Here is a 27,992-nt window from a genome sequence, read left to right on the forward strand (position 1 = left end):
CTATTTTACTCAAAAATCAAAAGAATCAAATATGAAATTATATTTTCCATATAAAAAAATTAAGCCGATTTTTAGGGGAGGTACAATTTTTAAAACTTGTGTATAACAACTACACACATTTATACTCAGTTGAATCTGAGAACCTTTTTACAAGCAGTTTAATTTCGTTTAATCAGATTAAATCATTTTCATTGAGCCAACATAATTTAGTTGGATTAGGTCAAATCAATACACTATAGTAGTTTTAACTCAACTTCATTAGGTTTGTCAAACACAATTTGCTAAGGTTTTATGTAATTAATTTGTATATGGTAACCCCCAAAACTACAGCAAAACAGACTCTCTTTTTCAATTCCAATATAACAGAACATTAAATATTAACAAATCTGAACACCACAAAAAACATTCATGTAGTCCCAACTTAAATGGATTAAGTAAACTTCAGTTTTACACATTTAAACGGATAGAATGCAACAAAATCAAGTATTTATAAAAGGTTCTAGAATTGTGTTGCTTTAGTTCATTTTAATTAAGTAAACTGAACAAGCAGCAAAAATTCTAATTATCACAATGCAAAAATAAATTTCATTATGATATTTTCACTATGGCATTTATATTAACATAAAATTGGAATATATTAATAAAACAAAATGCTAAATTATGTAACAATAAATAAAAAAAATCAATAAATTACCTATAAATAACTATACAAATTAACAATTACTATAAATAACAATGTAATTTTTTAAAAATAGTAATAATAAAAAAAGGACCTTGCTTTGCGGTGCCCCCTGGTGGCTCAGGGGCCCTAAGCGGCTGCTAATACCGCTTATAGCCAGAAACGGCCATGCTCCCATTCAGAGCTCAAGCCATGTGCTCGAGTCCCTCTGTTGTGGACAGCACGCCAAATACATTTACCTTAATGTGCACCAGGACCATATGAAACAGTGAACTCGTGGAGGATTCTGATTGGTTGTGTATATCTGACAGAGCACAAAATCATATTCACCACACTCACTTGTATAACATGAGAAAGAGATAGAAGAGAAAAGCTTTCTGTATGCTCAGTGGAGGAACATATTAATCACACATTAATGCACAGGCCATAAATAAATGATGAATGTGCAGGCAGACAGTCTGAGTCTATATGCCTTGAACTTCTTGGTGTGGTGCATTTAACAGCACAGATATACCAGAAAAGACAAATGTACCAGATGTTAAACATTTTGTTAAGCACAATTTAATTAAACAGCAAGCATTTTCTATTAAAATATAATATGTACTTTGCTTTCATAAATTTTTCCATGCGTATTTAAGTTATTAAACTTTATGAATGTGACTGTAACAATTTTCATAGTTGATGAAACATGCAAGTCATTATTTTCAAGAAAGAGACTTAAAATTATTTTATAATCACACTAATCAAAAAGTACCATGGTACTATGCTTTTTTTACACATACTGTAGTACCATGGTAATAACATGTTTTTTAGATCAGGGTACATAAATATGGTAATAATTAGGACCTACTTTAGTAGCACAGTATAAAAGTACCATGGTATTACCATCTGATACTTTCACTTTACCAAAGTACCACTGCAGTACTTTGTTGTAAGGGCTAAATTTTAACAGAAAAAAAAATGTGAATGTGTTTTCAAAAACACTTTTTTAAGTTAACAAGACATAATCTCTTTTAGTCATATCTTTGAATTATATCTATGACATTTTTCTTCAAGATATTCTGAAATATTCCTGTTTTCCACTGGGCATTTGGTGGTGTTTATGGGGCCGAACACACTAGTCGCATGCTCCAATGAGATAGGAGTCTTATTGAGATGCAAGTTCCGCAGGCAGCCCGCGTAAGACGTCCATACTTCGACTTCTTTGAACAGCTTCTCTACAATGAGACACAGAGATGTGAATGTCTACAATTCTTTATGTTGCATTTTCAAGTTCTCAAAGATTTTAATGCAGGGAAATAGAGAACATGCATACAGTATTGCATGGAATTTGTCCTAAGCTGGTTTAAGCTGGTCTAGCTGGTCTCCCAGCCTGGCCAAGATGGTGTTCAACTGGTAGTCCAGCTGGTCTTTCAGACCAAAACTCCTCTACAACTAACAAACAGACCAGCCTGACTAGCAAACTCCCCTCCCCCATACTTTACCAGAAATGCCACCAATGTAGATAGTTTCATGAGCCGAAGGGTTGGGTACAGTTGGTCCTTTGACTCGCGATGTTGCCTCGTTCACTCTCAGCTCGATAGTTTTTCGCCGTGTGGACACTGAGGAATACAGATAACATTTAAAGGGATAGTTCACCCAAAAATAAAAAATTCTCTCATCATTTACTCACCCTCATGCCAGCCCAGATGTGTATGACTTTCTTTCTTCTGCTGAACACAAACAAAGGTTTTTAGAAGAATATCTCAGCTCTGTTGGTCCATACAATGCAAGTGAATGTTGGCCAGAACTTTGACGCTCCAAAAAGCACATAAAGGCAGCATAAAAGTAATCCATATGACTCCAGTGGTTAAATCCATGTCTTCAGAAGCGATATGATAGGTGTGGGTGAGAAACAGATCAATATCGAAGTCCTTTATTACTATAAATCTCCACTTTCACTTTCACATTCTTCATCTTTTGTTTTTGGTGATTCACATTCTACTTGCATATCATACTACTGGGCGGGGAGGAGAATTTACAGTAAAAAAAGACTTTAATATTGATCTGTTTCTCACCAACCTATCATATCACTTCTGAAGACATAGATTTAACCACTGGAGTCTTATGGAGTACTTTTATGCTGCCTTTTTTGTGCTTTTTTGAGCTTCAAAGTTCTTACAGACAGGACCTACAGAGCTGAGATATTCTTCTAAAAATCTTTGATTGTGTTCAGTAGATGTATTCGTAGTAAATAATGAGAGAATTTTCATTTATGGGTGAAATATCCCTCTAAAATGAATGAAATTTAACCATATTGCTTTAAAAAAAATCACCTTTTCATAATTTACTCTTCAGAAGTGATTTATGAGAATTAGAAAAGCAGTAATGTAGTACCTGCTACATAGTTAAATGCAGCACAGAGAGGTCGAATTGGCGTCACTGCAGTTCCGTAGTGACGTCGTCCATCGTACACATTTACCACCACCTAAAAAGCACAATCCTTGCAGTTATATCATATAATATGTTTTATGTATGCTAGAACTCTTATATGTTTACAAATTAAACAACTTATATTGACCATTTTTACATGCCCGTGGACATTCCAATTAATATTGCATTTTTGTGTGCTGTTGTAAAGAACATGATTGAGAATTAATAAGAAGTTGATTACAACAATGTGCAGAATTACTAAAAATCTATTTAAATACCTCCAATATTCCCTAAAAAATAAATAAATAATAATGTGTATATCTATGTGTATATATGTGTATAATTTTTACATTATATTCTGATTACATACTGTATGTACATGAAAATTCCAGTCTTTTTCAGAAAACAGGCTTAACCAGAATATTGATCTAAATCGGAAAATTAAGTAAATGTGATCAATGTGTAATCTCAAAGAATGAATAAAATAACATTCTTAACCCATATAGAGTGCAACAGTCATGTTCCGGAAGTAAAAGTTTCCTTAATTTTTTCCATAGGTGAATAAATTTTTTACTTTTCCCCCCAATTTGGAATGCCCAAATTCCCAATGTGCTCTAAGTCCTCGTGGTGGCGTAGTGACTTGACTCAATCTGGGTGGCAGAGGACGAATCTCAGTTGCCTCCACATCTGAGACTGTCAATCAGTGCATCTTATCACTTGGCTTGTTGAGCATGTTAGACCTAGTGCGTGAAGAGGCTTCACAATATTCTCTGTGGCATCCATGCACAACTCACCACGCACCCCACTGAGAACGAGAACCACATTATAGCGACCATGAGGAGGTTAACCCAACGTGACTCTACCCACCCTAGCAACCGGGCCAATTTGGTTGCTTAGGAAGCCTGACTGCAGTCACTCAGCACACCCTGGATTTGAACTTACGACTCCAGGTGTGGTAGTCAGTGTCTTTACTTGCTGAGCTACCCAGGCCCCCCAGGTGAATACATTTTTAACAGTAACTTGTAAACATTAAAAGACAAATCTACCATAAGATCCAAGGTTGTTAATCAATGGTAAATGCTTCTGTTGAAGCCATCAGTCCAACGTAATTTTTTAGAAATTGTGTTTAATAGCAAAGAACTACATTACCCATGATCCTAAAGAAAAACGCTCCACCAATCAGAGAATCGCTGCCAACAAAGTGCAGAAAACAAGCTTCCACTTCCGTTACACACTGCGAATATTATCTGAATATTTTGCACTAAAATTTAAATATATTTTTTTCTATACTTTAAATCAATAGTTATATATATTTGTTCTTTTTTTTTTTTATTTGTTTTTGTCATTGTAGTTCATTCCCCCATTGCACATGTTAAGAAGAAGTCTTGTTGTACCATTGTCTTTTTGTTTGATTTTTAAATACTTTTTAGCTTTAAATCAAAGTTTGTAATGTTGTGATTCACCTCGGAGCTAGCTGGTTTGGTTCATGGCTTAGAATGCTTTAATGAAGGATTTTATTAAATGCCTATGGAAAAACTGAATGGGAAAAATACTTCCGGAATCCGGATGGCTGAAAAAATGGGCAGGCACTGTTGCGCTCTATTTCACGCAAGCACTCGCTCACCTTTCCACTCTTGAGAAACACAGTGAGGGTTTGTCCGTGGTGGTTTCTTTTATGGAAGAGAAGGCCAGTCAGGTTCCTGGGACGAAACTCAAAAGCCAGGTTGAAGGTTGAACCGGAGATAAGGTAGTTTTCTGTCACACAAAACAGATACATTCCATTCTTATCTTATTTAATTATAGATTTGACTGTTGCTACATCTACATACAAAGAGAACTCCATAATGAACTCTTATGAACACAATAAAAGCCAAACCTAAGACCACTTGTGCACCATCTCCAGCAAAATATGCCCCCTTCTCACTCATCCCTTTAAAACAAGGTGTGGCACCATGGTTGACAGCTGGTTCCGTAAGGAGAACATTGGAAAACTTCAGGTCACGAATGCATCCAATGATGCTCTTCTGAAAGGGGGCTTTTCCCTGAGAAAATAGCCTCTTCAATGAAACAGTGTTACACAAGATTGCAGTTAACTTGGACTGAAATAAGACTGACATGAAGTCATACTTGAGTTTTATTAGCCATGTGAAGTTGTCCATATCCCACATAAACAGGAGATCGAAGACCATGGGCAAACCCTTTCGAGAGTCGTCCATCAGGTATTCGAACGTCATCCACAGCTAAGAGAAAGACGCGTTTCTTCACAATGAACTTGATCTGTACACACAACATTTGGCATTTTTTACAATTTGGCCCAGTTACAAATACACACCACTTTAGCTGTCTAAGTTTGCTACATACATTGTGCCAATTGCCGTTATTGATCCTCTGAGAGGAGGTAATTTTGTCTGACCCAACACTGAGTGTGACTTTTCCATCAGCAAGGTACAAGACCACAAGAGGGACACCCTGTTTTCTTATGATATGGAGTAGAAGTCCATTAGATGATTTGGTCTGGACATCCAGGGAGAAATGGGGCCTGTGGCACAAAGATGGTCTCATTGCTAAATGAAATTATCCGAAATCTAAACCCTATTAAATGTGCTCAAGTATTCAAAAACAAACAGCTATACATTATTTACCTGTTATTGAGTTCCTCTGAATCTATTGAAAACTGCAACTGGCTGTTGGAACCAAGGTGGTGGGTGTGTTTCAGGAATTTTGGATATCTGGATCCTTGTTTAGAATTTCCCTTTTAAAAAGAACAAAAATAAGTAAAAAACAGAGCTTGCAAATTAATCAGTCTGGTTGCAGTTTGGTTGTTTTTAATGAATTTGGTTAATACTGTCACACCATATCCATACTTATCCGCTTTGTTTCGAAAACTCTGTTTCCAAATTCCTAACTGTATAATTTTTGGTAATAGAAAAAGTAAAGTATGCGGTAATGGAGTGCACTTTCGAAAAGCTCCATTTTCTAGTGTCTATGAAATGTAGACTAATATGAAAGTAATTAGTGTGTTAAAATTTCCAAATGGTAACGTTTTTGGTAATGGAGAAAGTAGCGTTTTCGAAACACTTCGTTTTCGGTGGAGGAAAACGCTGTTCTAGTTTTATTGTCTACAAAAAGTAGATGAAAATAAATTAAAACAAAGTTTAAAGTAATCAGTGTGGTCGCAGTTTGGTTATTTTTAAATAAATTTCATTAATATTGTCACGCCACTTCCACACTAATTCGTTTTCATTTGAAAACTCTGTTTTCAATTTCCCAATGGTATCGTTTTCAATAATGAAAAACTATGCGGTAATGGAGAGCATTTTCGAAATGCTTCATTTTTGGTGGAGAAAAACGCCGTTCTAGTTCTAGTGTGTACGAAATGTACACAGTAGACGGAAATAAATTAAAACACAATTTAAAGTAGTCAGTGTGGTTGCAGTTTGATTAATTTGTTTAGTTTATTTGGTTAATATTGTCACTTCATTAAGGCCACATCCATATTAATCAATTTAGTTAAAAAAATTATATTTCAAATTTCCCAGTGGTATTGTTTTTGGTAATGGACAAAGTAGAGTTTTCGAAACGCTCGTTTTCGGTGGAGGAAATCACCCTTCTAGTTCTAGTGTCTACGAAATGTAGACAAAAATAAATTTAAATACATATTAAAGTAACCAGTGTGGTCACAGTTTGGTTATTCTTTAATTAATTTGGTTAATATTGTCGCTCCATATCCACACTAATTTGAAAACTCCGTTTTCGGTAATGGAAAAGGTAAAGTATGCAGTAATGGAGAACGCTTTTGAAATGCTCCATTTTTGGCGGAGGAAAACATTGTTCTAGTTTAAGTGTGTACAAAATGTAGACAAAAATAATTTAAAACATAGTTTAAAATAGTGTGGTCGTAGTTTTGTTCACTTTTGTATTAATTCGGTTAATATTGTCGCACCACATCCACACTAATTCGTTTTCATTTGGTAGTGGTATCGTTTTCGATAATGGAAAAGGTAAAGTATGCGGTAATGGAGAGCATTTTCGAAACGCTTACTTTTTGGTGGAGGAAACCAGCATTCTAGTTCTAGTGTCTACGAAATATAGACGAAAATAAATAAAAACATAGTTTAAAGTAATCAGTGTGGTCACAGTTTGGTTTATTTTGTTTATTTATTTGGTTAATATTGTCGCTTCATTAAGGCAACATCCATATTAATCCATTTAGTTTGAAAACTCTTTCAGAAACTGTTTCAGATTTTCCAATGGTATCGTTTTTGGTAATGGACAAAGTAGCGTTTTCGAAATGCTTCATTTTCAGTGAAGGAAAATGCCGTTGTAGTTCTAGTGTTGTAGTTTAGTTAATTTTATAATTTATTCGGTTAATATTGTCGCTTCATTAAGACCACATCGACACTAAATCTCTTTTCGTTTGAAAAGTCTGTTTTCAATTTCCTAACGTCATCATTTTCGGTAATGGAAAAAGCAAAGTATGCGGTAATGGAGAGCGTTTTCTATACACGCCATTTTCAGTGGAAGAAAACGCTTTATTGTGGATGCATAAATGTAGCAAAATAATGCATTTTCAAACGAAAAAGTTTTAGTGTGGACATGGCCTAAAGTTCCACTACGTAATCCGGCGCCTCTATCGACATCTGTGGTTGAAACCTAAAATTGCAAGTTACTTGTGGAGGAACATTGTTTGGTTTTTTATGTCAGCTGTGCTTCGTCACTGCTCGTATATTTTGAAAAATATGTTGTCTGAGCAAGTACTCAGCATATACTGTAAGATGTGTATTTGTGTAATAATTAAGTGCGCAATGTTTAAAGGTGCACTAAGTAAATTTTTGTTTACATTTCGTTTTGACAGTGAAAACACTAATCGCCATTGATGCAGCTAGTTTCCGGTTACCGATTGCATTGTAGAAATACGCTGTTCGCAGGCATATTTGTCATCCGTGAATAATTCACAATTGTCTGATAATAGAAGGTGAGTAGCAAGTTATGTGATCTCAACATGGAGGTCACCTCAATGGGGCAACCTGTCTTATGTCAAATAAAACAGCTTTTTCTAGGCCACTGATTTGTCTTCATCCCATGTGAGTGTTCAGCATTTAAAGATATTTGTCAAACACGCTATCCGTTTCTTTTGATGTAAAGCCAATTTAAAGAACTTAGAGCACGTTTAATAAAGAGATGGACAACAGATATTCTTAAATACCGATTTTGAGTCAGAAGTAATTCCGGCATGTCTTGCACGCTTCTTAGCGGTTTTCTGAGGAGGGCTCTCTTCTTTGCAGAATCCCAAAGATACGTTTCCAGTCTGACTGAAGCTGCTCAAGTCTTCAGGAATGTAGTGTTTCTGTAGACTGAATCAAAAGGCCAAACTAAATGCTATATTTCTCTTTTATGTTCTGATAATGCATTTCATTATGATGTCATCGCACTAGACACATGCAAAGCCTTATACCAATAAGAATGAATTCAAACCTCCTTATGTAAAAGTTCCTCAAACAGCCATCAAAATAGTTCCCTAAAACAATTTCATTTTCCATGCCTTTGGGTATGGATGGTAACTGTGGATCTCCCAAGTTTGTGTTATCGACATTTAGCTGCATCCTGAGGAAGAATTTTCAACATAAATGGAATAGTTCACCCCAAAATCGCTACAACTCTATTGAGGCACAAAGGAAAAAGGTTTCTTCTTACCCTGAGCTGTTTTTGAAGGCAGTCACATAGTGCCATTTTCCAATTTCATATTTGTTTTTGGATCTTAAATTATTGTTAGTGTCTCTCATATGGACAAAGCCATCAGACAAATACAACTCAAATTCATTTTTCTGCACACCAAAGGAAAGCAAAAATTAGCATGTTCCTTATTTCTTCCATTTATATTGAATTGTAAAAGCTATCAAATGTGCACAACTTCACATCTTTAACACTCATAAAAACAAAAGTTACAATTAAAATCAAAAAGGGTTTTAGAGCCTGATGCCATTCAAGAACCTATTTAGGTTCCAAAAGGTGTATATACTATGCACAGCGTTGTAAAAAAAAAAAAAAAACATTGAGGAAAATAAAGAAAGAAAGAACATCATGTCCAAACCACACCAGCTTAAAGGAATAGTTTACCCTCAAAAATTTAATTCTCTCATTATTTACTCACCCTCATGCCATCCCAGATTTGTATGACTTATTTCTCCTGCTGAACACAAACAAAAATGTTTAAAAAATATTTCAGCTCTTTAGGTCCATTCAATGCAAGTGATGGTGGCTACAACTTTGAATCTCCAGAAAGTATATAAAGGCAGCACAAAAGTAATCCATGCATATGTGGGTGAGAAACAGATCAATATTTAAGTCCTTTTTTACTATAAATTCCCCTCCCTCCCCAGTAGGTGGCAATATGCACGAAGAATGCGACTCGCCAAAAACAAAAAAATAGAAGAATGTGGAAGTGAAAGTGGAGGTTTGTAGTAAAAAAGGGCTTAAATATTGATCTGTTTCTCGCCCACACCTATCATATCACTTCTGAAGGTATAGATTTAACCACTGGAGTCTTATGGATTACTTTTACCCTGCCTTTATGTGCTTTTTGAGTTTCAAAGTTCTGGCCACCATTCACTTGCATTGTAAGGACCTACAGAGCGGAAATATTCTTCTAAAAAACTTTGTTTGTATTCAGCAGAAGAAAGTCATACACATCTGAGGTGAACTATTCTTTTAAACAAATCATCAATGCTTTTTGACAAGCCGAGTTCTCCTAGGTCAGTAATTTCAGTGATTAGGTACTACAAAGAACCATAGAAGAACCTTTATTTTGAAGAGGGAATGGGCTTCTAAAAGGTTTCAGGCCAGTTATATTCACACACTTCAAAAAATGAGTGAGTTTAGACAACAACAAAAACAGCAAAAATAGAAATATGTGTGTTTTTTTTTTACTACATCATGGCAGACCAGATTTATTGTGTATTGCACACTAACCGTTCCACCGGTTTGTAATAAGACACCTGTGTGAGAGAATGACTTGAATCCAAGTGAAGCCATCGTTCCCTTCTCAGTATCCTCACCACTAGGTGGCACAGACAGAAAACTCTCACGTTTAAAAGTAGCTTGTCGCACTCCCTAAAAACAAAGAGCCAACCAGACACAATAAAACCAGAAAAGATAGAACATTTTACACATCATACACCATCAAAAAATCAACATTTTCTTACCAGTAAGGGATTTGGACAACCTGGGACAATTCCAACTTCCTCTGTAAAAACTGCAGTGATATCTACCTGGACAGTGTTTACACATCCTCTCAATGATGGAAGAATAATATTATATCTGGAGGCAAAAAAGTGGGTTTAAAAATTGTATGTGCTTAATTGTAATGAAAATAATGTCACATTATCTTAATCGTCCTAAAAACAGTCTTAATTTTCTTTAAGCAAAAAAAAAAAAAAAAAAAAAAAAAAAAGAGACTAAAAAATACTTTTCTCTGACTTCACCCGGAACACCCCCGATGTAGGCCTCTTCAAAGAACCCTTTGACATATCCAAGATAAATGTTGACCCCGGAGTCTGTGGCCTGTACTTTTATGTCTTCATTATTCAGAGTTATTCTGATCTGGATGAAGTTGGTCTAAAGGGAGGAATGACATTTTTAAATGTGACTGAAGCAAAACAGAAATGTGGAATTTATTCAAGACGATTCACTCTGGAGATTCATAAAATGACGAGATTTAATGAAACAAAACATACTTACAAAAAAGACTTTTTCTTTGGTCTTTTCAAAAATTATTTTGTCATTTGTTGCCCCCTGCAAAACAATATAGCCTCCCTCCATTTCAACAAAGTAGTAGGACGTCTGAAAAATAAATACAAAATAATAATAATTATAATAAATTAAAATAATAAAAAATATTTAAAGATTAAAAAGTAAAAAAAATAATTAAATATTAAATAATTTTTTACATTTAAAATATATTAAATAATCATATCTGTAATCTGTAATAAATTATATCTATATAAGTATGTGCAATATTTTTATCCTGTAGAAGCCTTGTAACTATCAAAATTTAGTACTGAAAATCAATCATTAGTATCCTAGAATCGACTGTTTACCTCATTTCCCATGTAAAAAAGTACCGCCTCCATTTGATGACTCTGAACGAAGAACTTAATAATTGAGTTTTTTCTTAATACTTCGACCTTCACGTAACCTGTGCCATCAAAATAATACCCTGAGGTGCGGACTTTGCCCCTAGAAAGGGAATATGGGAACAATAACTCAAACCAGAGATCAGAACCTCAACTGTACAGTGGAAATGTATTGCGATTACCTTAGACATATGTCATTTTTGTTGATGTTAACGGCATGTTGAAAGTTGAACAAGCCAAGGATATGATCATTTAGTGTAGAAAACTCAATACAGCCCTTGTATCCAGGGTACCGAAGCTCTTCTGGTGGCTGATAGGGCAAATTCAAAACACACAGGATGAAATGTATCATTTTGTCTTAAGATATAAGAATTCGTGATGAAATTCTGCCCTCCACCAAGACTTACACCCTTTCTACACCAGACACGGGTGGCACGTTGTGTCGCGTCAAAAGCAATAGAAACCCATTATAATCAATGATGCTGTCTACACTGGAAGCGTCTGTTGTGGCTTGTCCATCGCGCCTACATTAAATGAGTGTCCCGTTCCATTTTGCACTGCACGCGCTGGTGCTACTACTGCCAACAACACAAATAAACAGTTTAGCACATTTGTGTCGACATGTCCAATGTAGACAGCCTCAAGCCGTTGCGTTGCGTTGCTTCAACGGATGTGCCTGGTGTAGAAACGGTGTCAGTCCATGTCCAAACTAATCCTATAACATCATTGTTTACCAAAGTATGCGGTTCTAGAGACAGTTTTCAAAAGTCAACATTTTCTGCGGAGGAAAACGGCATTCCAGTGTGGATGATAAGCGTAAATGTAGCAAAATCAATGCGTTTTCAAAAGAACGCTTATTAGTTTGGACCTAGTTTTAAGCCACGGTCACACTAATTCGTTTTCGTTTGAAAACTCAGTTTTCAGTTTGATAACGTCATTGTTTACCGAAGTATGCGGTAATGGACAGCGTTTTGAAAGTCTCCATTTTTGGTGGAGTAAAACTGCATTTCGGTGTGGATGAGAGGTTGCGTTTTCAAAAGAACACATATTAGTGTGGACCTTAGACAATGAACATGCACTTTTTGTAATTACCGTAAAATCGCTTGGGTATCCACCCACAAATAAAGCAACTTCGTTGGAATCCAGATCAAGTAATCCAACCGTGGTTTGAGGCAGACTAGGTATGGTGTTTAGAGCTTTGGGTTCAGTTGAAGTGAAAACCTTTGTGAAAAAAACCACTGCATCTTGATAAACTCTGATTTGGAAACAAAGGAAATAAAAAAGAGCAATCTGAACAATATTTCTTGAACCAGCCAAAAGTTATTTGCTGGTTGACCAGCCAAACCAGCTTAAACCTGCTATGACCAGTAAAACATCTTATGCTGGTTTAAACTGTTTTTTTGTGTGTTTGTTTTTCAGCTGGAATATGCATAATCAACTCCCAAAATGGTGTTCAGAAATGCAAATGCATTCAACCCAAAATACCGCTGAGAACACAATGACACATGGCGTTTACCTGCGGAAATCCACTCTATCCATGAAAGCTTTGTCATTCTTGGACTTGGTGATCTCACTGGTCTCTATTTCATAAAGGATGCCACCCAGTTTGTAGACACAAAACAGCACTCCATTCCTCACAACCATGCCAATGTAATCCGTGACTGTCTGTTGGACAACAAGAAAACTACTTATTAAAGATTCCCTCCAGCCTTCATAGCAATGTGAATAGCGACACTACTACCTCAACAAGAAATGTAGTTGAACTAATAGCTTCGCAATTTGTAGCAATGATACTACCAACGCTCCTCACATGCTTATTTCCAAGGTACAGGACAAACAGGTTTTCGCCTTCATTTTCTTGGCGCCTACGTCTTCCATCACCTCGAGTTGGAACTTCTGGTCGGTGCAACGTAAGATTAATGGCAGTGAAGGCTCGAAAGTCTTCCAGGTCTTTAGGAGGCCGAAGTTCAATGTGAGCATCACCAGAAAAGAAGATAGGCCCTCTAATCTAGGAACGTAAGAGAGAAGATAGATGGTGGAAATATATAACAACTTTGACTAATGTCTGGAACCAGTTGGAGAAACAACTCCTCTGCTCCCATGAGCACTCACTCTGTTGGCCATGTCTCTTGCACTTTCGATCAAGTCTTTGATTCTTCTGATACTGCTGGACATGTTGGCTGGACTAGGCAGGTGCTCACTTTGGTTCTCCATGTCTTGAAGTTTATTAATCAGTGAAGGGAACGACTGATCCAATTCTGCTACTGTGAAGAAACAGTATCGTTTGATAGACAAGAGTGAGCATTCAATGATGTTCCTTATGATTAAAGATCTCAATCAAGGTATTAAAGGAAAGGAACGTTCAGTAGAACATTTGGGAGCGAATTCACTAAACAGTTGGGTCACTTGTGCTCGATAGTTCAGCGCAAACCCTGTGTTTTATTTACCATCCTTAACAAGTCCAACTTGTCCAACAGGCACTTCATGCACTGGTATTGACTTGAATCAGGGTAGATGCCATATTTAATTTGAATGAAAACTGTTCTGTGAGGGATAGATGTCCAGTATGTTAATGAGTTGTACTGAAGTCAGTTATTTAACCAACACAACATTGAGCATGTATACATGCACACCAATACGCTGATAACTACCAAAAATCTGCTTATTCAAAAATCTTTCATTTTTGATTTTGGAAAAAACAAAAAAAACAAAATCCTATTCCGACAATGAAAAACGTGTTTACATGAGATTTTAAATCATCAGATTATTTTCTGCTTTTGACGTCAAACTGTAAACCGGCATGTGCAAAACACTTGCGCACATCGGATAAGCTGGTAAGAACATCGGTAAAGGTGTTTACAAACAACGTGAAATCAGTGTAATGGACATTCGGTTTATGCTTAAACTGTTTATGAACCTACCGTTTGAGGCATTTAGGCTTATAAAGTATAATCGGTGTAAGACCATGCATGTAAACACGCTCATTTAATTTTTATTCAAAACAATTTCCATGTGGCAAAAGAATCTAGTAAATGTAGTGAAAACACGCTGAATTCACAAACATCAGCGCTATTAGCTTGCCGCACTTAACGTAGCACTATTGGTCATTTTTCGCCCAAGGAAAGTGGGTGGTAAACAGAATTTTATTGAAAAGAGATAACTGCGTACATTTTCTAAAGATCTTGACGGTCTTATTTTCCCTTACGAAGATTGAGAGTTCATGGCAAATTTGCTGCAAACGTGCCACAAATTCTCCACTGATCATTTGCACATGCAAATTGTACATGCACATGTAACTTGCAGCAAATTGTCCATTGTTGCCAAAGGTTTGCCGGAGGTTCACCGCTACCGGCGAAGAGCTGCAAACTTCTGGCAAACATTTGCGGTGAAAGCTCATTAGCATGTGAAAATAATGAGCGGCAACTTTACAACTAGTTTAGATTTTTTGAAAGGGTTGTCAAATGATATGGAAAAATGTTACAATCAAATATATTGTATATGCAGATTCAGTGAAGTTGAGTGCAGATTCACCATTTAAAAAAGACAGTTACCTGATTTGCATAATTTCTGTTTTGAATCAGGTGCTAAAACAATCCACAAGCTAACACAAGGCATGCATACATGACATTATCAGCGGACACAATTAATCATCAGTGAATTCCCCCCTTGAGTTTATTTGACAGTGAGACAACTTTAAACAACTTCTTAACAATCTCTAGAACTGTCTATAGAATAATGTTTTTTAGCAGTAGAGAAACAACTCAAAGTTCTGTATCAGAAAGCAAGTTAAAACTCATTTAGGATTGAAAAGAAAAAAGTCAGCATCAACTGAATTGGGGAGACTCACATGTTTTGTTGACATCATCAATGATGTTGTTCAGGTTTGATTCGTGAGATGGAATTCTGGTATTGTTCAGTTCTTCACTGATGTTTTGTATTCTGGCCATCACATCACTGGCTGTGGTGTTAATATTGAAAGCATCTTCCTTGGTTTGGTCGATTAGGATGCCAATATCATCTAAATAAAATAAGTCGTTCATTGAGTTTTTTTCATAATGTGAATTTGACCGATCTGAAGTTTCATTTGCCTTGCTCTTTCTTGACACAGTTCAGTCTAACAAAATAGTACTTCTCACCCCTTTTATTGTTGTTCAGTTTCCTCACCACGTCTTGCATGGCTTGCCTCAGCTGGCTCTGTTTGTCTTCTGCCTGTTGGATCAGGTTTCTGTAAGCTTCACTTTTCTGGGTGACATCTGTAGAGGAGAGTATTGTTATGTAGCTGTTTACCTAGTGCAATATGACCGGACCAACCCAGTTCATTTAAATGATCTGGATCATGTTATTCTTGGCTTATAAGTAGATTTTATTTGGTTGATGTAATTTCTATAGAATCTGGAAACAATTTATGGTTTGCAGTAACAATAATGAATGCAATGTGGAGGAAATGACGACCTTGTAGGTTTTTCTCTGCCTTCTTGGCTTTAATCAGTAGTTTATTTGCATGCTCTTTAAGATGCTTGGCTTTGTTTTGCAGATCTTGGCCTTGCACATCCTGGGGCAACAAAATCAAATAGAACAAAGGTTGTTTCAAGAAAAGGATGAAAATATATATATATATTTTTTGTTTGATATTATTGGTTATGGGTAAACAGTAACCAATCACAAACTACACTTTAAATTCTGATACATGGATCCATTGGATAAACTTAGTTGATTGGTGGCTGTACATGTCTGTCAGCTATTATACCTCAAGAACCTGGTCTGCCACCTTTTTGGCCCAGTTGGCTGCAGCTTCCGCTTCTCTGATTGCATCGGTGACATCCGTAAATGCTCTGATGGCTTCAATGGCTTTCTGAACAGCGGATGAGTTGGTAATGTTCAGGATGGCTCTAAAAGACACGTGCAATTATTAGCATGTTTTTTCTAAGGCTTTTGAAAAGGGACAATAAAAATAAGAAATGGTTTCAGGATTGTTTAATGGAATCAAAGACCAGGTATCAAAAGGCTTTAACAAATACATATGGTGTGCATGTGGTTTCAAGCTAGCTTGAAATTTGTAATAAACTCCTTGACGTACATTTGAAAGTCCATAGCTAGATTCATAAGTTCCTGGGCGTGCTCTTCAGCTCTTCTGACAATTCGCTCCTTAGCGGTGGCCTTCGAAAGCAGGTCGAGTTTTGCATTTAGATAGTTTTTTGCTCCATCAATCTGAGCAGCAAGCTGATTCATTTCCTGGCAGAGGATGAAAGGCAAGTTTCCAAAATTGTAAACTTTTTCCAAAAAGAGTTCCCACACTTTATGACTAATGCATTTCCATGACCTTTCTATGTAACCCTTGGAGGACAGGGACAGAATATATTTTCTGAAATTTTATTTGCCCCCTTTGCCAATTTTTTTGCAATAAGTTCTGCGTTCCCTGGCAATTATTTTGGTTTACCTATTTCTGGGGAGTACAAAACTTATTGTGACGGAACACAAAACTTATTGTCACGGAACACAAAACTTATTGTGAGGGAGTGTAAATTATTCTGAGGGAATGCAAAACTTACTGCGATGGAACACAAAACTTATTGTGAGGACACATGAGACTGTTGTGATGGAACAAAAAACACTTTGCAAGGGAACGCAAAATTATTGCGAAGGAACACAAAACTTATTGTGAGGACATGTGAAACTATTGCGATGGAACGCAAAACACATTGCAAGGGAATGCAAAACTTATTGCGAAAGAGCTCAAAACTTATTGTGAGGACACGTGAAACTCTTGCAAGGGAAAGCAATGCTTTTTATAAGAGAACTCAAAACTTATTGTGAGGACATGTGAAACTATTGCAAAGGAATGCAAAACTTATTGCAAGGGAACACAAAGCTTATTCAGAGGGAATGCAAAATGTATTATACGGGAACACAAAACGTATTGCAAGAGAACACAAAACTTATTGTGTGGGAACGCGAAACTTATTTAAAGGGAAAACTAAACTTATTCAGAGGGAATGCAAAACTTATTGTACGGAAATGCAAAACTTACTGCAAGAGAACACAAAATGTATTGTGTGGGAACGCAAAACTTATTTCAAGGGAACGCAAAACGTATTTAAAGGGAAAACAACTTATTCAGTGGGAACACAAAACTTATTGCAAGGGAACGCAAAATGTATTTAAAGGGAAAATAACTTATTCAGAGGGAGCGCAAAACTTATTGCAAGGGAGCACAAAACGTATTGTGTGGGAATGCAAAACTTATTGCAAGGGAATGCAAAACTTATTTAAAGGGAAACAACTTATTCAGAGGGAATGCAATGCTTTTTGTGAGAGAGCTCAAAACTTATTGTGAGGACATGTGAAACTATTGCAAGTGAACACAAAACTTATTGTGTGGGAATGCATAACTTATTTCAAGGGAAAACAACTTATTCAGAGGGAATGCAAAATGTATTGCAAGAGGACGCAAAACGTATTGCAAGAGGATGCAAAACTTATTGTGAGGGAACACAAAATTTATTTCAAGTGAAAACAAAACTTATTCAGAGGGAACGCAAAACTTATTGCATGAGGATGCAAAACTTATTGCAAGGGAACACAAATCTTATTGCAAGAGGACGCAAAACATATTGTGTGGGAATGCAAAACGTATTTCAAGGGAAAACAAAATGTATTCAGAGGGAACGCAAAACTTATTGCAAAGGAAAACAAAACGTATTCAGAGGGAATGCAAAACTTATTGCAAAGGAAAACAAAACGTATTAAGAGGGAACGCAAAACTTATTGCAAGGGAAAACAAAACTTATTCAGAAGGAACGCAAACTATTGTGAGGGAACGCAAAACTATTTGCGAGAGAATGCAGATCATTGCAAGGAAATGCTACATTTATTGTGAGAGAATGCAAATCATGGTGATAGAATGCAAAATGTATTGCATGGGAACGCAAAACTAATTTAGAAATTAAATTTCCTCCCTGTCCCCTTAGGAGTTCAGTACCTTTCTTGTATTTCAAGAAAAAAAAATACTTCAACTTGATTCGTAAATAAATCATTCAGAACAAAGTGTGAACTCCTTCACCGGTTAATTGAAAAGAACAGACTCAACTTTGCTCACAAATCGTGCATCACTATGACTTGTGAACAAACTTGTTCTTGTTGGAACCCTGTCCAAAAGAATGAACTGAGTTCATGGTTATATTTCACCTTTGTTAAGTCCTCCATCATTTTCTGATGATCCGATGTATCTTTCAATGTCCTTCTAGTCATGTTCACATCAGCCATTATATTTCCTTGCTCTTTCTCCAATACCTTTAAATGTCTCTGACAAAGAAAAATTTAGATTAATGTGTTAGACTCCATCTGTACAAATAAATCTTATCTTATAGTAAAAGGATAATATCTATTACCAAAATATCTTCCAGTTGTTTCTCGTTTTTTTTATTAACGTCATTTGCCTTGTTCACGTCAAGCTCTGCATCTATAAGAGCCTCTTGTATATCTCTAAGATCAGCAGCCTGTTCCATTAGTTTCTGTCCGATACGATTAGCGGCAACCGAGGTGTGATTCAGAGGAACCATTAGGTTGTTCATGATGAGGTTGAAAACTACACAAGAGACAACCCTTGTTAGTTGTGAGAACATGTAGGAACTCAGTCACTACTAATTTAACCTAACGAGGTTCGACATAGAGCAATGGTTTCAGAGATTAGCCAATGAAAAGTACAAAATAAATAACAAAGATATTCCACACCATTATTACATTTGGTCCCCCCCAATTCTGAATATGTAGTTACATCCTTTAGCATGACCCACGTGTTTGTGCTTTTCTTAGCTCTTCCTTTGCCAGTCCTCTCTGAGTCTTGCAGTTCTGTCTTCGCATTTCCACTAGCATCCTTCGGGCTTCTTTTAAGATCCTGGTGGCCTCCTCAGTGTTCCCACCTGTGTGGTTTGATTGCTTCAACTGATCCAAGAACTCTGTATGGGTCAAAGGGGATGAGTACTATTGGTCACTTTGCAAGTCAAGTTGGAGTCAGAGAGTCAAAGACATTTGAACTCAGATAATTAGATTATATATATACAAGACATTAGACTATCAGCAGTCAGTTATACTGTTTATCTGTCATTTTTGATCGATTGACCATCTAGAATTCCAGAAAGCTGTGTAATAATTTTGTAAAGAGGCAGCTCTTAGTGACAAGGTTATTAAAATTCCAGTTGGATCCAGTTTACCTTGAATCTTTTGTAAGAAGTTTACACTTTCAGAATGTAAGTTGCCCCCTCTTTGATATGTTTTCTCCAGAGTCTTCAGCAATTGAACTGCAGTACAGGAAGTCTGAATTGCCTGTACAAGATTTCTTTCAAATTCTAGGTCAGTTCACAATGACACTGAATTTAAAGTTGCAGTGACTTCAACACGTTGCATTTTATAACCAACATAAAGATAAAGCACAATAAAATGTAACCAGTACCTTGTCACTGAGAACCGTTAGGTCATCTTTGGCACTTTCAATATCTGATTCAAGCTCTGTGACCTTTGGATTTAGTGTGTGGACAGATTCAGTGTACTTTTTGACCAAAACCTAAAGAAACAAAGCCCATTTTTTAAAGGATGTATGGAAAATGCTATTCTGAATGGTTCAGTTTTGTTCTAAAGTACTTTATACACGGAAAAGGTATATATGTTGATGTTGTGGGGGCTTTTTAGGGACCTTTGTACCAGCAATGGCATCTTCAAGTTTTCTCAGTGTAGTAAGTGAAGCAGAATTCTGACTTAATGACTGTAGTTGAGTTTTCAGTGTGAGGAACTCTTTATCCACTGCTTCAAGATCATCCAGTAATATAGTGGCACAGATATCGCACTCTAACATAAGAAAGATTAGAGTTAGCCAGTCCTTTGTGGCCCAGTTTTACTAGATCTGTACTGGATTGACGCTTTCACAACATATTTTACTGTAAATTTAGGCACCAAAATGTCATACAGACTTGGAAATTGGCTTAATTGACTCGGGGCAGTCAAAATCTAACGTAAAAATATACAAATCCAGATATAATGGAATCTTTGATCTTGTCAAACAGCACATACATACATAGTATATACAGGGTTAGGGTATATATATATATACAGTATATACACTGGCAGCCAAAAGTTTGGAATAATGTACAGATTTTGCTGTTTCGGAAGGAAATTGGTACTTTAATTCACCAAGTGGCATTAAACTGATCACAAAGTATAGTCAGGACATTACTGATGTAAAAAACAGCACCATCACTATTTGAAAAAAGTCATTTTTGATCAAATCTAGACAGGCCCCATTTCCAGCAGCCATCACTCCAACACCTTATCCTTGATACAACACCTAATCATGCTAAATTGCTAATTTGGTACTAGAAAATCACTTGCCATTATATCAAACACAGTTGAAAGCTATTTGGTTCGTTAAATGAAGCTTAACATCGTCTTTGTGTTTGTTTTTGAGTTGCCACAGTATGCAATAGACTGGCATGTCTTAAGGTCAATATTAGGTCAAAAATGGCAAAAAAGAAACAGCTTTCTCTAGACACTCATCAGTCAATCATTGTTTTGAGGAATGAAGGCTATACAATGCTTGAAACTGCGAAAAAACTGAAGATTTCACACAAAGGTGTACACTACAGTCTTCAAAGACAAAGAACAACTGGTTCTAACAAGGACAGAAAGAGATGTGGAAGACCAGATGTACAACTAAACAAGAGGATAAGTACATCAGAGTCTCTAGTTTGAGACATAGATGCCTCACGTGTCCTCAGCTGACAGCTTCATTGAATTCTACCCGCTCAACACCAGTTTCATGTACAACAGTAAAGAGAAGACTCAGGGGTGCAGGCCTTATGGGAAGAATTGCAAAGAAAAAGCCACTTTTGAAACAGAAAAACAAAAAGAAAAGGTTAGAGTGGGCAAAGAAACACAGACATTGGACAACAGATAATTGGAAAAGAGTGTTATGGATCTTAACCCCATTGAGCTTTTGTGGGATCAGCTAGACTGTAAGGTGCGTGAGAAGTGCCCGACAAGACAGCCACATCTATGGCAAGTGCTACAGGAAGTGTGGGGTGAAATGTCACCTGAGTATCTGGACAAACTGACAGCTGGAATGTCAAGGATCTGCAAAGCTGTCATTGCTGCACGTGGAGGATTTTTTGATGAGAACTCTTTGAAGTAGTTTAAGAAGTTCTGAAATTTTTTTTCAAATTGTAATAGTAATTTTTCACATTATTAATGTCCTGACTATATATTGTGATCAGTTGAATGCCACTTTGGTGAATAAAAATACCAATTTATTTCCATAAGAGCAAAATCTGTACATTATTCCAAACTTTTGGCCGCTAGTGTATATACTGTATATATATTTATATATACATGTTGTAAAATATATGGAGGATTGTGAGAGCAAACCTAAGCAGTCACCAGTGTCAGGCTCATCGGCCTCATAACAATCTACAGGAAACATAGAAGAGTCATGATTTCACTGTAATAAAACGGTCATTTGTTATTGAAAGCACCTTGAGCTGCTTGTCATAAATTAAAGCTGCAATGGTATTTTTATGTAAATAATGATGGTACTTGAGCTTGCTTACCTCCTGTAAATTGGTCACATGCATAACCATGGTCACAGTCACAGGGTTGACAGTTTCCTCTTTCTGCTAAAGGGTTGCCATAGTATCCAAGCGAACACCTAAAAGATGCACAAACGATATCTGAGAAAATGTCTATTTACTAAAATCAGACATGATCAGATATGAAAGCAAACACTAAAAATGGCCCCTAATGATGTTCTGCATGTATTTTTTGTTGTTTACCTAAAAAGAAGCACACTATTTTTGTACATTTGTGCAAATACATATTCTAAAACCACACACCTTTCACATCGAACTCCAGAGTAACCAGCCTTGCACAGGCATTCAAAATCATCCCCAACCTTCAAACATCCAAGAGCAAAACTGCACAAACAAAAAAAGGTGCTAGGTTTAGGGTTAGGTTTAGGGGCAAGGTTAACAGTGTAACTACAGATGTAAAAAAATGCAGGTACTTTAAATGTAAGTACAATGCAAAAACACATAAGTACATAATTGTATAAAATTCTTAGGAACATAGTAGTTAACCTCGTGCGACCCCACACACATTGTATTTTGACTTCGCTATACGCAACGCTTAATTTAATTCATTTAAACCGACTGATCTCAGTTCAGAAGACTCTGGGCTGTCAGTATAGGGTTAAACTTTCGACGTACAGAGTCATGTGACAAAACAACATGGCGCCGATCACAGCGGAGTTTGTCTTTGGGAGAAACGCCAACAAAGCTATATCTGCCAACACAACTACATCTGGTAAGAAACCTCATTAAGTTTTTGCATTGAAACCTGTTTGAGTCAAAAGATTAGACTCTCTTGTTTCATTCGATATGCCATTTAAAAAAAAAATGCGATTTATTGCAAAGCGCCATGCTGCTAAACACAATTTACACTATTGTGTACAATACCACAAGGTTTCATTAGAAATCCTATATTTACTGTGCATTTTCACATTGAGAATTTGTTTTTGTTTTTTTGTTTCAGAAGCTTTATATTGAGTTAGGATGAAAATAAGGTGCATTTCGAACTGTTCTAAGACCAGTGCAGACAGATAGCACACTGGTATAGCTTGGTATGATTTAAAATTCATTTTTTATTTTATTTTTCTGGCATGTTTATCAGGTGCTACTAAAAAAGGGAAATGGAAAATGCACACAGCAGTCATGCTCGGGTCTCAGGAGGTTAAAGACACCTAATATAAAGTTGGTCCAATAATTTCAATAAACAATAATTTACCCAACAGACCGAAAAGAGGTTATGCTATTCAGTTACTTTGCTAAGATGCTCCCTAAAATGCAAATGGCTTAACGAACATACTAAATTATGTCTTACCGAAAATCTAAAAATGTTAAAAGGTTTCTTGGTCAGTAAGGTTACGGATAAGGGGATACAAAATATCATTAACTCTGTATTAAAACAACTGAAGTCAAAGGAAATACACCACCATGATAGAAAAACAATGTGTGTGTGTGTCTGTGTGTGTGATGAGATGAGATGCAATCACACCTGTTAGATGGGTCTGTAAAGGGGCATGGGCATATATGGCAGGTCCTCAAAGTGGCACTGCCATAGTAACCTTCCATACAGCGGTCACAGTGGTCGCCTGCTGTATTGAACTGGCAGTTCTGCATAATACAAAATTGTATTTCTATGTATTTTATATAAAAACAGTGTGACAAATGCAGAATGCATTTTAGAAAGAGGTCATGTGAGTTGAACATGGGAATGCAAGATAGCTTGAAGGGTAAGTACCTGCATTTAATCCTGTAGGCCTATAATACAGCGATTAGCAGGTTATAATATAGAAAATATCAACTAGAAAATAAACTAGAATATTGCAGTCTGTTTTACTACAAGCCTGGGAAGGGCTGTCATGAGTACCTGTGTTTCATTTGATCTGAAACATTGTTTTCATCAATGGAGAGTCTAAGGATATAATGTAGGCTAATGTAAATGAGGGCAGTTGGAAACAGATTTAGGTATATTTCTGCAACATAAGATGGGAAATTAAAAAAAATAATCCAACATAAAAATTAAGATAACAATAATATATACATATATATATATATATATATATAAAAAACATTCAAACAAAAATATCATACCAAACATTTTCCTGTATGTTGGTCACATTCATTAGACAAACCATTGCAGTTGCAAGGTAAACACTGTCCTTTATACGGTCCTCTTCTTTCTCTATAATAACCACGATCACAACCCTGTAATGATGCAAATGCGGTAGATAAGATCATCAACTGAGATAGACACATGCACACACATACAGTATATTTTGGAATGCCCTATTATTAAGCAATATCAGTATAACAATGCTCATTTGTCATCACATACTCTCGTGAAGATGTAAATGGTCACTAAATGAATCAGAGAACGAATCTGAACAAACTGTTTTGGTGAACGGTTTAAAAAGACTTGTGTCACTGGGATTAATCAATCCCCACAGCTATTGTTTTGATTATTGGTGGGGTTACCTCCCCCCACCATCTCCCCTGGAATCTACGCCCTGCAAGAAGTTACCAAACGTAACAAAAAAATCAATAAAAATTCTGTAAACAAACTTTGAAAACATGCAAGCACATGAATTATTCAAGCCCAATGCATGGGAAAAACAGCACTGAAAAGTTAAGTAAAATGTACTTATTTTATTTACCTGTGAAATTTACTCAAATGAGCTAATACTGTAAATATGACATGGTTTTGTACTTTAAGACTGATATATGATGACACATTGTAAAGATAACAAGCAATCATGAATAATATTTACTTATAGAGCATACATTTTTACATGTTTGAATTTAAGTGCAAATATAGAATTTACTTAATATTTCAAGTTCACGCTTTAACTTTGTCAGTGTAGAAAGTACTTAATCTTTTCTGCAATATTTACTTAATCACAACAAATTAAATAAGTAAAAAATGAAACAGGAAATATACATTTAATATATTAAACACATGAAAGACATTTTTAAGGGTCAAATCAGATAGAGATGCCCCATTAGGGAACTGTAGCTTTTTACAGTGCATGCAGTGTACATGTTTATTATGGATGAATTCCAGTGCATTCATATTTGCTGAAATACATGTTTGGACCTGTTGGGCTCACGTCGATTAGTTCCTAAAAAAATTGCATAAGTTTATTGGAATGTGTTTACTAACACAAGCCTGGAAAATGTAGCACTCTACATTATAAAAAAATGTCTTTGTCAGGTAATAATGTGCTTCATGTGGTAACTGGTTTCATTCAAGTCAAAATTATTATGTAGCATGATTACATTAGGTTATAATAATGAAAGTAATTTTAAGGGTCAGGTCAAGCAGAAATAAGTCATTAATGTAACAATTATAATTTTTTATCTATAAGGGGATTTTTCTCCCCTTTTCTCCTCAATTTGGAATGCCCAATTTCCAATGGCCTCTAAGTCCTCGTGGTGGCGTAGTGACTCGCCTCAATCCATGTGGCGGAGGATGAATCTCAGTTGCCTCTGCATCTGAGACCGTCAATCCGCACATCTTATCACATGGCTTGTTGAGCGTGTTACCACGGAGACCTAGCGTGTGTGGAGGCTTCACGCTATTCTTCACGGCATCCACGCACAACTCACCATGTGCCCCACCGAGAGTGAGAACCACATTATAGCGACCACGAGGAGGTTACCCCATGTGACACTACCTACCCTAGCAACCGGGCCAATTGGTTGCTTAGGAAGCCTGGCTGGAGTCACTCAGTATGCCCTGGATTTGAACTTGCGACTCCAGGTGTGGTAGTCAGTGTCCTTACTTGTTGAGCTACCCAGGCCCCCATAAAAAAATTTCTTAAGTTCTTCTAACTGCACAAATGAAACATTATTCCAACAAGCTTCTCACCTTAATTTGTGAGGATTCACAATACTTTCTGAAAATCTGCTGCTCCTGATTGTTGTTGTTTTTGACTTGGACATCAGTGTCCCTCCAGGACTTGTTTAAGGATCCAAGTTCATCTGCAGATACACAGAGATCCAGAGAGAACAGCACCAGAACTCCAATCCACAGCTTCCAGCTCTGATTCATCATCCTTTACAAACAACCAACTTGAGCCAATGCCAAAATCGACTTAAATCGCTTTTCAAGGATTTCCCAAGAATAACATCTTAGCCATCTATAAATGCGCATGTCATATTTTTATTTACTGCAGAGCTAATCAGTGAAGACATGAAGACTTCTAACTCCATGCACTCTCTGGCTTTCAACAACAACCTACAGGTTTGTGCAATCTTCACTCTTGGCAAAGTTCAAGAATTCCCTTTTCTTCCTGGTTCTCTCTCCAGGTCTGTGATAGCAGTGTGTACAGAGGAAAGGAAGGGCAGAGATTTATGCCCATGTGCTGGCAAGACCAATAGGAAAGTCAAGAAATATCTGTGACCTCAAGGAACTTTTTTAACCATTAACTTCTTCAGTACACAACTGCGTTCCAGGTTTTCATGATGACTTTCAGGATACTGATTACAGACATACAGGATCCAGATTTCTAAGTCCTCTTAAAAACCATTTGTCGAAATTAGACATTGTTTTAATCAATCAAATAAAGGACAATATTTTAGACTGTGGTTAAATAATCGCATTTAAAAAAAAAAACATGGTTTTATTATATTAATATGAAAAATATATTGAATGTAAAATTATCTTTAATTATATATGTAAGTTATAATGCTGAAATTGACCAATTGGGATGAAGTATTTCAGAGAGCATTATTAGCATTTAATAACAGCTTAGAACATTGGTAACACTTTACAATAAGGTTCCATTTGTTAACAATATTGATCAATACTTTTACAGCATTTATTAAACTTTTTTTTAATGTAAAAGTTGTATGTTAGTTAATGCGCTATGAACTAAAATTAACTAACCATGAACAATTTTTTTTTTTTAAACTTACATTAACAAATATTAACAAATGCTGTTAAAATATATTGTTAATTGTTAGTTCATGATACCTAATGCATTAACTAATGTTAACCAGTGGAACCTTATTGTAAAATGTTACCAGAATTTTATAAGAAGGTTTCTTTTAAATTAACCCTGACTCTATCCTTCACCCTACAGTATGATCAGTATTATGTTACTAATTTTTATAGACTATTTTATCAATGTTTAGTTTGAGAATCCTCACATTTTCAACTATAATGTAGCACCGTTGAGCACATTTATCACGTAAAACATTAACAAATACAGTTTCTGCAACATTGTGCAACAACGTAACACTGAACCAGTCGTTGATAGTACAGGCTTACCAGCACACTCATACAAGACACAACATTTCAGCACATGACTTTGTCCCCATTAGTAGCCTATTGTGGGAACCAAAGTCTTGTAGTTTCCAAACACAACTGGGAATGCAGCGGAAATCACACATGAGTTTGCAAAGTGGGAGAGGCCGTGTGAAAACATGCGATTAAAACAGACTTTTAGTTGGACTGCAAACACAATATTTCTCGCTGTGGGTCAACTGCACACGAAGAAGCTTTTAGACAGCTTGAAGACATTTAGACCAGTGGTTCTAAGAGCCTTGGTCTGGATCTGGGACTCGTTACTCAGTGTCTTGGCCTGGATCTAGGTCTCGTTACTCAGTGTCTTGGTCTGGATCTAGGACTCGTTACTCAGTGTCTTGGTCTGGATCTAGGTCTCGTTACTCAGTGTCTTGGTCTGGATCTAGGTCTCATTACTCAGTGTTTTGGTCTGGATCTAGGTCTCGTTACTCAGTGTCTTGGTCTGGATCTAGGACTCGTTACTCAGTGTCTTGGTCTGGATCTGGGTCTCATTACTCAGTGTCTTGGTCTGGATCTAGGTCTCGTTACTCAGTGTCTTGGTCTGGATCTGGGTCTCATTACTCAGAGTCTTGGTCTGGATCTGGGTCTCATTACTCAGTGTCTTGGTCTGGATCTAGGTCTCGTTACTCAGTGTCTTGGTCTGGATCTAGGTCTCGTTACTCAGTGTCTTGGTCTGGATCTAGGTCTCGTTACTCAGTGTCTTGGTCTGGATCTAGGACTCGTTACTCAGTGTCTTGGTCTGGATCTAGGTCTCGTTACTCAGTGTCTTGGTCTGGATCTAGGTCTCGTTACTCAGTGTCTTGGTCTGGATCTAGGTCTCGTTACTCAGTGTCTTGGTCTGGATCTAGGTCTCGTTA

At 36.5% G+C, this 27,992-nt stretch overlaps 1 protein-coding gene across 1 annotated transcript; it reads right to left on the bottom strand.

The window, feature by feature from the left end:
• Positions 1-268: 268 nt before the first annotated feature.
• Positions 269-26,032, bottom strand: lama3 (laminin, alpha 3). The gene is made up of 38 exons (XM_051694193.1): positions 25,696-26,032; positions 23,919-24,032; positions 23,320-23,438; positions 22,101-22,181; positions 21,819-21,916; positions 21,637-21,678; positions 19,913-20,064; positions 19,673-19,783; positions 19,434-19,545; positions 19,017-19,178; positions 18,612-18,808; positions 18,409-18,525; positions 16,301-16,455; positions 15,971-16,112; positions 15,676-15,775; positions 15,360-15,476; positions 15,071-15,241; positions 13,336-13,487; positions 13,034-13,231; positions 12,740-12,888; positions 12,316-12,478; positions 11,406-11,533; positions 11,188-11,326; positions 10,829-10,930; positions 10,557-10,705; positions 10,294-10,408; positions 10,061-10,201; positions 8,786-8,916; positions 8,567-8,695; positions 8,298-8,445; positions 5,734-5,843; positions 5,453-5,630; positions 5,219-5,368; positions 4,968-5,133; positions 4,716-4,846; positions 3,056-3,146; positions 2,164-2,280; positions 269-1,896 (listed from the first exon to the last, which is right to left on the bottom strand). The coding sequence occupies exons 1-38, from the start codon at positions 25,879-25,881 to the stop codon at positions 1,697-1,699; spliced, it is 5,163 nt and encodes a 1,720-aa protein (XP_051550153.1). The 5' UTR covers positions 25,882-26,032; the 3' UTR covers positions 269-1,696.
• Between the last annotated feature and the right edge of the window lie 1,960 nt (positions 26,033-27,992).

The sequence above is a fragment of the Myxocyprinus asiaticus genome, chromosome 49, assembly GCF_019703515.2.
Source record: "Myxocyprinus asiaticus isolate MX2 ecotype Aquarium Trade chromosome 49, UBuf_Myxa_2, whole genome shotgun sequence".
NCBI classification, from domain to species: Eukaryota; Metazoa; Chordata; class Actinopteri; order Cypriniformes; family Catostomidae; genus Myxocyprinus; species Myxocyprinus asiaticus.

Coding starts and splice junctions, on each gene's coding strand:
- lama3 (XM_051694193.1), bottom strand. CDS start 25,881: ATGATGAATCAGAGCTGGAAGCTGTGGATTGGAGTTCTGGTGCTGTTC. Junction 21,917..22,100: donor TCTGGAGTTCGATGTGAAAG/GTGTGTGGTTTT, acceptor TGCATCTTTTAG/GTGTTCGCTTGGATACTATG. Junction 10,409..10,556: donor CCGGGTGAAGTCAGAGAAAA/GTATTTTTTAGT, acceptor TTTTGCCTCCAG/ATATAATATTATTCTTCCAT.